Consider the following 14,668-nt stretch of genomic DNA (forward strand, 5'->3'; position numbering starts at 1 on the left):
TATACACGGAAAAAAAAATGCTGTTAAATTAAAAAAAAATGGAATTGCTTCAATTAAACGTCTACGTCACGGGCTGCCACAAAAATAAATAGTTCATTCACTAGCATATGCGATTAATTTAATGTCTAGATTCTAAAAACAACTATCTGCTATGTATAGTTCAATAATATTGATGTTGCGTCAACAAGATATATTCCAATTAGACCGATGCTGTTGATTTAACATCATTTTTTTTTCCGTGTAGAATCGATGTACATTTTACGCGGTTCGTTTGGTCCCCTTTTTTATTGCAAGCGCATATTGAATGTCATAGTGAAATGGTCTGTGCTTGCGACGCGCACACGAAGCATACATACCGAATTTATGTTCTGTGTCGCGTTTTCGAAATTTCTGTCCCACCGTTACGCGCGTTTGCAAATTATTTGACTACCTACGCGATCTACACTTTTTTTTTTTTTTTATCGGCAATGCATGTATAAAGTAATATACGCGTTACCATATACGAATATTTTACTTTATATTTTCAATTCAATTGTTTTTTTTTTTTTTTTTTTTTTTTTTTTTTTTTTTTTTTTTTTATTTGACGAAAATCTGAGAAAAAAATCCGTATGTTGTCGATACACGTTAATACAAAAAAAAAATATAGCTTGAGGCGCATTCTCTGTTAAAACATCCAAATATTATGTTAACGTAATCAACGTTGAAAAAGACAGAAACACGTTAAATCGCCGCGCGACCCTAGAAATTTCGCGCCATAGAATCGGTGTCGTAAAATTATATTAAACGTGAACGCGAAATGACGTAAACGGTCGTTAAATTAAATCGTCGGTGGATAGTTTGTTTGTTGCCTTTTATGCGAAGAATCGCTAAAATAATTGACAGCGGAAGCGACGCGCTCGCTCGTAATCGAACTAACTTGCACGTGTAAGAAGAAGAATCTTATTGATGTTAAAAATATTTTCTTTTGTTTCTCTCTTGAGATCGCTTGGATTAGGATCTTTATTTACCGACATAAATTACAAATATAATTAGACAGGCTATTAACGGAAATGCTTATTAGCATTGCTCCTTTGTTGATTCGATTCAGCGCCAGGTGCGCTGATATTTATGTTCCCCGTGTGCGGTCTGACCACGAATTTGCGTAACTACTTACGATACGCGTGCACCGCGCGACGGCTGCATCACTTGAAGCATTCGAGTCGCGCGATCGAATCTATATAGTAATAGCTACTGTGTGTGAAAACTTGTTGCGCTTTCCCGTGTTTTTGCTTGAAATGCTTATTTTTGCAAATTTAAATGTTTGCAATCGCACAAAATTTATCTTGTCAAGTACACGCTTTTGTATCCTTCGACAAAAGCGTATAACATTTTCAAGTAATGAACAGAGTATTGGTGTGTTACGCGCGAATTTTTAATTTTAAATATATTTTTGACTCATTTTCTCGTATTATATAAATGCGCCGATTAACCGTAGCTAAGAACGAGCTATGTCACAGTTTAATTACATTTTTTCCACACAATTTGTTTTCGCGAACTCGCACGGGATTCGCTGACGCAGGTGCGCACTCCCCTCTGTCACCCCACCACACAGACAGGCGCTGTTCTCTGTCATCTATAAAAGCGCCGGTTCGCACCGCTTCCCTTCAAATTCAGTTGCTGACCTCTTCGATCGAGATCAAACCTCTTTCGTCGAGATCAAACCGTTTCGTTAAGTTTTCAGCTTACCGAACGCGCGCAGAAACGCGTTCTTAACAATATACATTTTTTCCGTTTTTGCAAAAGTGAAAGAAAACTAGTGACACGCGCACGTTTTAGTTTACTGATAAGTTGGTGAGCAGTTTGCTGATTTCTCTCTTATTGAAGAAAATATACAATGTTTAAGATGTATAAAAGTTAACAGAAAACTTTATTTACTTAACTTAAACTTGAAGTTATTTATTTGTTGAAACAACTCGAAGAAAATATTTTTATATTAAAATTGATTTACAGGCGGCGCACAAGTAATCGCAGATTATCGTCTTTTGTATTCGTTTGATCATTTATAAAGTTGAAAACAGATCAGATGGCACTGATCATGAGAAACTTCTGTATTATGCAAATCATTATGTTGCTCTTCTGCTTCGCCGGAAGCTTCTGTACGGCCTGTAAGTATAATGCAATTTTGTGTTTCTTTTTTCTTTTTTTTTTTTTTTTTTGATTGTATGGTTTTGTAGCTTTGTACAACAAACTTTTTAATTATTTAATGACCAAACAAAAATGCGGTTTTTATTAATGTCCGCTTTGATTACGGGTCTGTTCTTACATTGAAGATAAATGTAATACGACTGTAAATCTCATTTTTATCCTGTTATCTCGTAATCACAACTACGCGGAAACTTGAGCGCTTGTTATAAGAGTATATCAACGTTCATAAAAGTTTGTTCGGAGAAATTACAAATTTATTTACGCATCGAGCAGAAAATAATTTCACAATGCAATATTTGTTCTTTATCAAAAATTATCGAAAATTTTAAATAACAAGTATATAAACTTCTAGCGTCAAGAAAGCACCAAAGTTTCGTAAAAATTAGAATATGTGGAATTTTGTTCTGATTTGCCGTTACTTGATTCATCAGTATAATAATAAAATAATGAAGTTCAACAAAGTAGATATATCTTTTTCGTACAATATACATACGTAATATAACTGATATAAATAAATGTGTCATGTTCAATGCAGCAGCTTGTGTGAGCTTTGGATCGGGTTGTTGGGGAGGTAAGTGACTTTATCAACACTCTTCCTAATACTAGTGCGCAATGAAAATAATAAATAAGTAAGAATGATTAAATAAAAAACTAAAACAACTTTCTGAAGGTAACAATGACTAGTAATAAATAAACAAAAATATCAAATATCTAATAATAAGTAATGTCCTTTGTAGTGTACGGTGATGTATCCTTTTGTTTTACTATTACTGTCTTATTATAATCAACATGTTATAAAACACACTATAGCACACGGAAAGCGCAACAATGTTCAAGATATACCTACAATGCACATCCTGGCGGACAAGACATTATTGAGCGAATCTCCGCAAAACGACAAGGCGTTATGGATTCTTTCTCGTTTAATCGCTAGACGAGCCACGTTGACGGATGATAATCGTGCAAGATGGAAAGATTTTTCTGCAGATAACACATACGACTCAAATTGGCAGATGTCATTGATTAATAATGAAAATGTTGAACCGATCAGGTGAACTTTATCAATAAAGATAGAACAAATATGTAACGAACAGTTTTTAGCTACATTTTTTTAGAAAAATTGAGTTTAAAAAAAAATAATGATAATATTTTGCGGAAAAAATAAAATCGACATTTTACACAAGTTTTTTTTAAAAAAGCTAACTTTTTCATAGATTCTCGTTAGAAGTTGCACATTTTGTTTTACAAACTATTTCTGTTTTACTTTTGTTCTATTTCTGTAAAAGTGCAATGCTCCATTACGATAATTAATGGACGACATTTTTATCACCTCTTGTCGCATTTTTATTAATTTAAAAAAGGATGTTTTTGTATAAAGCTTTTAGAGCATACTTTACATAAAAAATAAATTTATTTAAAAACAGAAATTTACAATTACTATCAATAAACAAAGAACTAGCTATAATCATTATTAAAGTAACGTAACACTTTTGATATATTTCTTTGCAGCTTTCCAATTAACAATGATATCAATGAGAGAGAAATTGCCGATGTTCAAGATGCAATGCATGTTACGAACGAAAACCTTGAAAATATTCCCGAAATCTTGTTAATTTCGTCTAATGATAAACCAGTTCTCATCAAAAAGTAGCTCGACTTAAGTTTTTGGTATGTCTCACAGTTTTATTACTACTTGTTGAACATTGTTAATATTTTTCTTAATTGTCAAGTAAAACCAATGCATTGTTTTTAGAATGAGGCAAACAGGATGTAAAACATAAATAAAATAAAAACGTAGCAAGATATCGGAGAACAAATTAGTGTTTTTAAAAAATCTCTCTTATTGAAAAATGATATAATATAACTTTATATGTGTGTATATATATATTATACACATACATACATATTAAGTTAACATAATATTATTTATCATTCTATATAAATTAAACTCGTATACTTTCAGAAGACTACAATGCCCTCTAATAAAACTTTTATTTATAGCAATTTTTTAATCACAGTATGATTTTGTAAAATATCGATATACCTTTTTAAATTATATAAAGCTTGCTATAAATGTAATATATGTAACATATATTTTACTACTCCGTCAAACACCTGTCAAATAAACTAGAAACTTTGACTTTTTTTTATTAAATCATACACATAAATGTTAGGTACATTACCGAATTTTAATTAATATTATACCAAATTATATACTATACTGAATTATATTTAATTATAATATACTGAAAAAAAAAACAAAGAACGATTAAATATAATATAATAAAACTATACTATACTGTGTTGTCTGAAAAAGTACAACAACCTCAAATATTTTCAGTCTTGAAAGTTTTAACATCGTCATTATTTATTTTACTCGCCTATACTCTCGTACTTCATAATCTTTATACATATCTAATATACAGCAGAATTAGAGCATGTAAAAACACATTTATTGTAATTGTCAACATTAAATCAATAATCAAATAATTCGCATTAAATCATTAGAAATGAAAACTATGAAGTTAATAACGTGTTTTAATAATTCATTTTTCTTGCAAACATAATCAGATTAATGAATAGATATTTTTTAAAAAGAGTCACAATAGAAAATATAATGAATAAAGCTGTTATTGCAATTCAGCAACTGGAACTTAATGATATTTATTTATCTATATATTTATATTCACTTTGCCAACAGATAACTTCTGATACTGCTAACTAGTGTGGCGTATTATCATGTTTGTACGGAACAAATTGTTGTTCGATAGTTGAAACATTGTCCGATTGTATAATATCTTATTGATTTTTTGAAAGCAGACAGTGAGAAACTGCTAAAATTCTTGCTGTTACAACATAACCGACGTATAATTTACACTCTTAATTGTCGGCATGTTTGTGTTTATCTACTGAGATAATATCCGTAACGGAACATTTATATGCGTTCAAAAGATTGCAATTTTGAGAGAAGCTACGTATTATCTTTGTTAGATTAAACAGATAAGTAGTTTTTATAGTAATAATAATAATAATAATCTAACATGAAAGTAATTAAATGTATAGCTGACTAAAATATATACTGTAACATACAATTTATATGAAAATATGAAGATAATTAATACCGATAACATCTAAATATCAAAATCTCTTCCTAGTTTTGTATTTTGCAATAAATTATGTATATATTTTGTGTTTGCACCAGAGAGAAGTGATTGTCACGCGATTATTTGAAGTGTATACGAATAAGTATAAACAATGGTAAGTGTAAATGATAATGCAAACAATGGTAAAATTAATTATCTTAACTAAATACCTTATTATAAGCGCAATAAGAAAATAATTTAAACGATATCAATTTCTTGTCGAATCAGCCTGGTCTTGACATATGCAAGTGTCACGTTTTGGTGTGTGCATCTTTTTTACTTATTAGTGAAGTCCGAGTCTATGCGATGATGTGGACGATTGTGGATTGCTATCTGAAAAATATATAACACTTTGAAAATATATACATTTTGATACAAAAAGTATTTCTAATTTTAATAACTTTGTTTATCTTATATAGCAAAATATTATTTTCTGACGTATTTTTCGTTTTTATTCTTTTATTTTATAATTTAGATTTTGAATGTAGAGACAATTTTTTTCATATCTTTTATAATCATATATATGTGTATATGTAAAAGATATATTATTATTATTGTTATATGTTCAAAAACTGAGTGCATACCAATCGATTAACCAAGGACGATAGAGGAGAAGAGTTGAGTCGTTGAATGTCTTTGCGAATCCGTGTGTAATGCTGGTCTAATCGTTCCCGAAACTCTTCGTTCGGAAGAATAGAAAAAAGCTCGTCGTTTGTCGATGGTATCTTGGATTCTACAAGATTTTGATCAATACTTTTTTCCAATAAACCGCGTTGTATCTTGTTGGATTCTATGAGATTTCGATTGATACTTTCTTCTAACGAATCGCGCTCTATTTTCGAATAAGATCTCTTCCCGTAACCGCCGTAGCAAGCTTGTCCCAAGGTGATACAGTGGATCAACGCTGAAAAACAATGATTGACATTATTTGCAATAAAGTTTTTGTCGGCTCTTATTTATTGAATTCAGTGTTTTGTAAATTCTCAATGTTTTTAATGTGAACGTTAACCTTACAAAAGGTTGTTGACGATACATTTTCACAATAAAAACGACGGCGCGCGGGAAACTGTTTTGACATTTGTATGACATTGTATGTATCGTTTAACATATAACTTTTATCGTACCATGTTTGCGATCGTAATCGACGCTCCTACGGCCGGTATTTTTCAATGTTTCACTTTGTATCGCTGTAAAAAAGAGATTAATGTTAGAAAATCAGTTTTTTTAGAACAGTTTTTTTAAACATTTTCTCCTCTTCGTTTCTTTTCTTACAAAAATTATATTTAAATAATAGAATAACACTTGAAAGAAGCAGTTACAGAGCAAAGAAATCAGATGAAATAAAGATATCAAAGTTAAAACAACTTTCTTTTGAATAGAAAAATAAACAGTAGATATTATAGCAACACACAACTAGCTTTGAAAGTGTAACTCTATCGAGAATTATAGTTGATACGAAAGAGGCTTTTTCAAGAAATACAATCTGTTTTTTTTTTTTTTAAGGATTTACGTATACACGTAGTTAGCTGTATCTTTCTTTATGCCTATCTATTTACTTAATTATCACTGCTCCAAGTGCTGCTAAAACAAATACTCAACGCATTATTTATTTAAATTGTTACAAAATTCAGTTAATCCGAAAATAACTATTTCTATCTCACTGCTGCGAGATCCTTTTTTAATTATAAACGTAAAGCTGACAGACATGTACGTATATTATTTAAATTAATTCTCTAGGAAAAAACAATTTTAACTCTAACAATTTTAACTTCTGTCGTGATATGCACTATATTCACGTACTATAGGTTTTGCAATCTGAAGTCGCAATTTATACGTTTTAATTATAATTCACAAAAAAAGAATCGCCCGTTATGTGATTTCCATACCTGCAGATGTCAATACAAAAAATAGTTTAACGTAAACCTCTTTTAACGTACAGAAGAGTATCGTTATTTCATTTTTTTTTTATTTTGTCATAAAAAAATTATTATAGAATATCCAAAATCTGTACATGTCATCGAGAAATCTGATACCGCACGAATTCAATGAATAAAGACAATCGAATAATTCAATTGTCGCGTCGGTATGTATAGCGTACACTGTGTAGTAAAAGTTTCGAGCAAAAGTATTGTTTTAACATTTCAATTTCAAACAACAAAACATCTTGAGAACAAACGCTGATATCGAGTGTTTCAACACGAATCCGTTGAATTTTAACGGGCGAACGTGTGCAATTGAAAGATTGAATGAAAAATCTTTGCGATTGAAAACAATAAATAAATAATTTGTTATATGTTATACATATAATACGTGAAATTACTCGCAAACAGTGAACAAACAATTCGTTTCCACAAAAATAGTCAATCACTCGAAGGTAATTCTTCGATCGAAGCCGTTTTTGCCACGTGTTACCGCTTTTAAAAGTTTCACAAAAGGATTCTCGGAACGAGAGAGAACTCATTAAACTCACCATTTTCTTTTCTCGTTTTTTATCATAAGTATGCATTGCTCACGAAAATCGCACGTCACAGCCGGACAGTTTGAATTTCGATCCGAGCAGCAGACGCTACATTTATAGTGTGAAATGGACTGGCGTATTGCGTAATTCCATTCTATCCGTGAATGTACCAGAGTGCACTTTACCTCGATACCAATGGCACACGAGTAAGGATTTCGACCGCCTATTTATAAGATTGCCATTTTCGATCTTTAATTCAGACAATTTACGTAACTCCGCGGATTATCTCAGATAACTCTGATGTAACAACGCTGTGTATTTATCTTACATCATCGCGATCCGCATCAAAGTGATCAGCGGCGATACTTATCTCGAGCAAATAATGTGACGCTTAAAATACATCGTTTTGAGAGCTTAGCGTGCGGTAATGCGCTTCGCTCTTTTCTTTATCGCAGAAAAAATAAAGGGAGGAGATTTAAAAAGAAATAAAAATAAAGAAAAAGAAAGTGTGCAGCGACCTTATAAAAAAAAATCGAATACGACGTTAATGAAGTTTTTCCTCTTGTAAAACGTACTTTGACGCAGATCGAATAACGTTGCGGCTCTGAGTGATTTAATAAGAGCCACCGAGTTGGAATGCCAACCATTTCCTTCTGTTACTTAGAACGCGCAGTTTTTTCTTAATTATGCCGATTGATCATCAAAAAAAAAAAAAAAAAAAAAAAAAAAACAAGGTAACAATTTGCAACCGAAATAATCCCTCAGGACTTTAGGGAAACATAAAACTATTGAAGAACATGTTTCGCGTTGGAAATCAAATCTGACCGTAGTGCTGCGGGATCAAAACCGAGTTTTTTTTACGATGAACGCGAACAGGCANAAAAAAAAAAAAAAAAAAAAAAAACGTCAGATGTACGTGTCAAATTTATTTATATTTTTTCGCGCGACATTTACGACTATTGAAGAACATGTTTCGCGTTGGAAATCAAATCTGACCGTAGTGCTGCGGGATCAAAACCGAGTTTTTTTTACGATGAACGCGAACAGGCAACCGATTGGTACGGAACAAATTAGATGCAACAGTCCATTAAATACTGTTAGATGCGTACGTAATGAATTAATCGTAATTAAGGTACTTTATTCTCATTGTTGACGCAATTTTCTGCACATGTTGACATATTTTAGTGCAAAAATATTATACTACATGTAGTCATTAAATTTAATACGTTGTATGATACTTTTTACACAAGAAATCCCATAAAAAAATCAAATGTTTAAGTACGCAAAATTTAATCAAAAGTACGAATCCTTTTCGAGTTTATTTCTCGAGTCTTTTGTTTAAATTCTGAATAAATTCCGCTCCGTCGCTAATCCTATGCTCGTGTACTAACCGATAATCGTGTCACGGAAACGTGAGCAAACAGTGAATGCTATTGTAACATTTTGTGTAGCCGCGAAAGTTAACAGATTTGACATTGCAATGGAGCAACGATACATAATTCGCTTCTACACGAAGTTTTGCGTAGAACAGCAAAACTTCGCGACAGCATCGCTGTAACAATCTATCGCCTGGAACTCAAATAGAAACTGAACGCGGGGACGTGTGTTGTAGCTACGTTCGCGTGGTGTCGTTAGATCTACGGTCTATCTGAACTTCCCTCTCTCTTTCTCTCTCTTTTCCTTTCTGTCATTTATAAAACGTGCCCCCAACGAAACGCGACAGCAAAATCATGGACGTCACTAATTTAATGTCTGTGTTCTCTGACATTATGCCGTTATCATTAAACATGAAGCTCACATAAATGCGACAATTTTTTTAATACATTCACGTTCCCCTGTGTATTTCTCTAGATTGCGATATGTTTATGATTTTTGCCTCGATTGCGTTGAATTTTAAATCAAACAAATTGATATGGGCTTCAATTACACACAAATTATATCGTAAAAATTTAAACATTTACGTAGAATTTTTGTATCGTTTAAACAAAATTTCTGTGCATCACACAGGAAGAATTGGTAATTAGCAAGAATATTAAACAGAGAAATGAGTTTTCAGCGTTACAACAATTTTCCGAGTTATTTTCAATTATGTGTCTTTTGTTTGTTGTCTTAAATACTCTAGTTGATGGAAAACTTCATTATTTCACAACGCGCGTGTGTAGTTTATCGAAATGTTTCATATTTTTCCACGACGTGGTTTTATCGTTGATTGCGACAGTGAAAAACTGATGCGACGTGTTTTCCGAGAAATTATATTTGCAATACTCGTAAGAGTTTTCTGCGGAAGTCTTTTACAATATTGCGCATCCGCGATAAAGTGGGAACGACGACCGGGATCGAGAGACCGTTGTCGATTCGGAAGCACGCGCTATATATAAAATGTGAAAACGTTGTTCAAATTATAGCCTTTGTGAACGCGCGAAATTAAAAAACGCAAAGTCGTACGTAAACACACACACACACACATCAACAAATATTATACTTTTTTGAACGTATTTACTCTGACTTTTCTACACGAAGACATTTTCTAGGAAGCGATGCACTCAAACAAAAAATTTCAGATACCGAATTTCGTATATTTAACTCGCGTTCGGTGACGTGATGGATTGTCTTTTATCGTTTTAATTGCTCGTAATTAGAGATATAAGTTCGCACAACATTTTACGCAATTACAGAAGATACATTAAAACAAACTTACAAAATACATTAAAACAAACATATCTGCAAGTACACTTTCTCAATCTAAAGTTGTTTTTTTCTATGTCATTAAGTTTCACGAATAAAAAAACTTTTTATTAGTTTTTTTTTAAATGAAATAAACTAATTACATGTGCAATTAGAAAACAAATAATTAGTGCAAGATATTTTATACATCTTCGTGGAAACTTTTGTGTCGGATTTGTTACAATTTTATATTATTATGTAAAAATTAGTAAAAGATACAAGAATTCTCTTTTGCGGAATCAGTTTATTTACTCGTTAGAAAGTTAAAAATTTTTTATACACATTTTTTCTGACTTAACGCGTAATTAAAAACTGTAAAAATTTATTGTGAATATTGTTTAAAAAAGAAACACTTTATAAAACCACGTAATAATTTAATTAGAACTGTGTACGATATTTGACGACGTAAATCGTCGTTTTTTTATAAACCAAGATTTCTGAAAATACACGCTTCGTAAGCAACGTGTGCGAAACCTGCTTTGCAATATACGCGCACGTGAAAATTTACGAGTTTACTTAAAAAAACAAACACATACATAAGATAATGAAGAGTACGATTTGAACTTACAATGGAATGTAAATATTAGATTAAATCTGATTGTCAGTGTAATTATGAAAGAGAAAACAAGATTAGGAAGCTTCACTCTGAATGCACGAAGATAAATAATTTATGTGGGATCCTCTTAATAGCAACAGAAAGTGGATACTATAAAAGAAATTCAAATAATTAAGCAACGACACAGAATAGGTTTGAATGGAGTGAGATAAAGCTTTATCAGCGTAGGATCAAACGTAACACATCGGCATTTTGTTTCTTAATAAAAAAAAAAAAACCAAGAAATAACATTAATTCGCATAAAACACGTTTGTTCAGCCTTCAAGTCTTAAGTTACCAAATTAATTAACTCATAGGAAAATAACGAGCATACTCTTAAAAAAGTTATTTTGTTAAAAAGTTTGCTCGGAACTAAAAAGATTTAATATCTCGTCTGGTTTCTGAACTCGTGAAGTTTTTATCGCACAAAGATTTGATTCTGTTCAGTCTGAATCTTTCACACACTCAGAGACACACACGTAAAGTTCATTGCAACGCAAACATTTTGCAAATATAGATCACATTAGCAAATGTTTTGTAGAGATTTTAGAAAAAACGAAGACGTTAATATACACAAAGAGGAAGAGACAAATTACTCACACATGCCCTGCGCCTTCTCGTTGACGGAAATCAAGGTTATTAGTAGGACAACCGAGACATATATCGAAGATATAGAATTAGGAATAGTGTTAGTTCTCATTTCGTCGCGCGAAAATTTTCGATGATTCGAGGTCGATCTAATTAGTAAAGAAAAACAAAAGTCAGAACTCTGCGTGAACGTCGCTCTTTTTGTCGCGATCGCGCGTACGGAATGACACCGGGACGAGATGTTACTTCGTCGAGCAGGTGGTTGTGAATGAACGGTGGTGGCGGCGCGCGTTCCCTCTTTTACAAGAGCGGAAGCCCGGAGTGGCGCAGTCGGAGGATGGTGCATGTTGGGTACGTCAAAATCAAAAGGAAGATATCAACCTACACCCTCGGCATCTTTGAGATGGTGACGACATTGTTATCACGTGATTATGTCATCTTCGATACACGAGTAAGAGGATTGACGAGAGATGCATGTATGTCAAGGCCGCGGCTGTCAGAAATCGCACGTGTCGCAGAAGAATTATTTTTTTCAAGGTCTTTTTTTCGAAATTCCTACAAGAATTTGACAAATATACAAGGTCCCCGTTTATCACAGCTGATGACCTGTGTTTATCGCGTTATTTTTCGCACGCACGTTCCTTCCGATACCGTGTCTTACGACTTAACCTTATGTTTTTCTTTTAAAAAAAAAAGAGTCGGCCGATAACTTCTATTCGAATATTAACCAGACATACTATTTCTTATCGTGAGATAAAATTTGTCGAACACAAAGTTTCATGATTTTTAACGAGCATAGCGGCAATATCCGTCATTAAAATTGGTGAATTGTAATTAGCGTTGACGTTTCTCGCATATGGGAAATCGTCTTGTAGCAACACGTTTCCCGTGGGCGGAAGCTCTTTGCATTGGAAATGCGCCGATGACGCTAATTTCACTGGAAAATTGCGTACCATGTTTTCAGACTGGATTGAATTATTCGATATTTAATTAATCGACACGCGGGAATGATATTCGCGAGGATATTAACATATTTCGATCGTCGTTGACAATCGATGCGGACATCGCTGTTCTTCACCGTAGCGAGATCTTCCGGAAATTTTCTATCTTTCTCTCTTTCTCTTTCCGCACTCGGACGTTGAAACAGAGATTAAGAAGATTCCGAATCGCAATGACCTTTGAAATTGTTTCTCGTACGGTGTAATTTTTGTACATGTAGAGATAAAATCCACTGACGTCGACCTCGTTTTCTCATTGTCAAGCAAAGACAAGAAAAATTTTCTCTAACACTAGTAATGTCAAAAAAAAAAACCAGAAATATTCAGAAAGTCCTTTAAAGTATATTTATCTTTATTTGACAATTACGATAGTTTACAAATAAAAATTTTTTATGTCAAATAATAATTTGTGTAACACCTGACAAACTTCCAACAAATTAAAAAATTGCGTTAGTAAATTTTGGGCGAAACATTCAATATAGCAACGAAAAAGAAGCGCTTTGTTTGCAAAATGCGAACGATAGCGAGACACTTCCTTAATATATTCACGAAAGTTTCGCTTGCGCGAAGTTAACGGAATATTTTTCGCCGACAACGGTTTTTTCAAATCTTGTTTCGTCAGAACGTATAAGTAAAACCTCGCAGTAGTTTTTTCGCAAATTAATAGATCTTCGTTTTTGAAGACAATTCCTTGAGGAAAATTGGATGGGATAATTGTTTTTCGCGCGAAGATAAGCGAGAGATAAGAGAGAGAGAGAGAATATTTCGAACGGAAAATAGACGCCCCTGCGTTAGAATGGAATCGCCGACTGCGAGATGTATCCAGACCGATAAACTCAATAGACCATCCCGCCGCGCTTCATGACTGAAAGATTGAAAATAACTTAAACAATGGCAAGATATTGAGCGAAGTTCGCGCATTGTTACGACCGCGCAGCGTCGCGACTTAGGGACAGAAACACGCGCTTCCAAGTTCCGACTTCCAAGAAGTCGGAAACTTCCGGTCTTCTGTTTATCCGCGAAAAAAATACAAAATTTTTTTTGTCGAGCGACTGTACAATGGCAAATCAAAGGGATCGACAGTGAGGCGCAAATATTTTATCCGAACGTTTTTTTTTTTTTAATTTCCTTTCAATTTCTTTTCGATTTTCTTTTTGATTGTCATGGCAAGTAAGCTAGTGTGTGTGCGCTTTGTTCCAAGATAAGACGAGAAACAATCAAGTGAGAAGAAGCGAAGCGTTTAGATTCTCATTTCACCGGTGTGTGAAATTTCGGAAGCCCAGTTTCGTTATCGCGAAAGGATAGAAACGATCGAAGGATCTTCCGCACGTCACCATCTCCCACATACTAATTAACGAATTTTTATTCTTACTGCGCACTTTCGCTATAGTGCTCTCTTTTTCGCGAATCTGTTCCGTTCTAAATATCTGAAATGGGACACCTTCGTGCGATCTTAAGGTAGTTATTGAGCCTCAGTGGAGCTCATCCACTTGTACTTGTGGCGTACCAACAAGTAAGTGTAGAAAGTAAAGAAAAAATTGAGCACCACTGACACGCACACACAGAGTTCAGCATATATGTGTACACATACACATGTATAAACTTATCATCGTGAACATTTGGTATAGGTTATGATTTGTATTACTTAAAAAATAGTTAAATATTTATTTATGAATCATGATAATCTCCTACATCGTACGTTTTTTTATGCTGCGCGCACTTTCTCTCCTCTCGTCTCTTTCATAACATGTTGCCAAATCTTCACTTACTTATATTTTACAAAACTTTGTCGTCTGCTAAATTTAAAAAATGAGCAACTTCTTACTCGAATTAATATTAAACAAAACCGTTGACACACTTGAAACAAACACAATAGATCCGTAATAAAATTATCTGTATGCTCCTAGTTTTTTAGAAGGATTGTAAATACAGTTTATTATCTAACATTGAAAACGTTACCCGCTAGAGGCTCAAGGAT

General features: G+C 33.1%; 2 protein-coding genes across 6 annotated transcripts in view; one reads left to right on the forward strand and one right to left on the reverse strand.

The window, feature by feature from the left end:
• The window catches only part of LOC109859888, a 59,685-nt gene extending 54,958 nt beyond the window's left edge, over positions 1 to 4,727 (forward strand). For 2 of the 5 annotated variants that reach the window (XM_020438710.1, XM_020438792.1), the window contains exons 2-6: positions 1,990 to 2,144; positions 2,720 to 2,755; positions 2,995 to 3,235; positions 3,694 to 3,852; positions 3,938 to 4,727. In XM_020438710.1, the coding sequence (XP_020294299.1) occupies positions 2,063 to 2,144; positions 2,720 to 2,755; positions 2,995 to 3,235; positions 3,694 to 3,835 (501 nt within the window). In that variant the 5' untranslated portion in view covers positions 1,990 to 2,062 and the 3' untranslated portion in view covers positions 3,836 to 3,852; positions 3,938 to 4,727. Of the gene's footprint in view, positions 1 to 1,664; positions 1,831 to 1,989; positions 2,145 to 2,719; positions 2,756 to 2,994; positions 3,236 to 3,693; positions 3,853 to 3,937 lie in introns of those variants that run through there. The other 3 variants (XM_020438626.1, XM_020438945.1, XM_020438874.1) reach the window with 3 other exon arrangements.
• A 105-nt stretch (positions 4,728 to 4,832) lies between these two features.
• LOC109859844 lies at positions 4,833 to 11,950 on the reverse strand. The gene is made up of 4 exons (XM_020438501.1): positions 11,705 to 11,950; positions 6,452 to 6,514; positions 5,912 to 6,231; positions 4,833 to 5,660 (listed from the first exon to the last, which is right to left on the reverse strand). Exons 1-4 carry the CDS (start codon positions 11,802 to 11,804, stop codon positions 5,604 to 5,606), a joined length of 540 nt encoding a protein of 179 aa, XP_020294090.1. The 5' UTR covers positions 11,805 to 11,950; the 3' UTR covers positions 4,833 to 5,603.
• Between the last annotated feature and the right edge of the window lie 2,718 nt (positions 11,951 to 14,668).

This window comes from Pseudomyrmex gracilis, unplaced genomic scaffold (genome assembly GCF_002006095.1).
Source record: "Pseudomyrmex gracilis isolate BER0280 unplaced genomic scaffold, ASM200609v1 scaffold_0, whole genome shotgun sequence".
Taxonomy (NCBI): Eukaryota; Metazoa; Arthropoda; class Insecta; order Hymenoptera; family Formicidae; genus Pseudomyrmex; species Pseudomyrmex gracilis.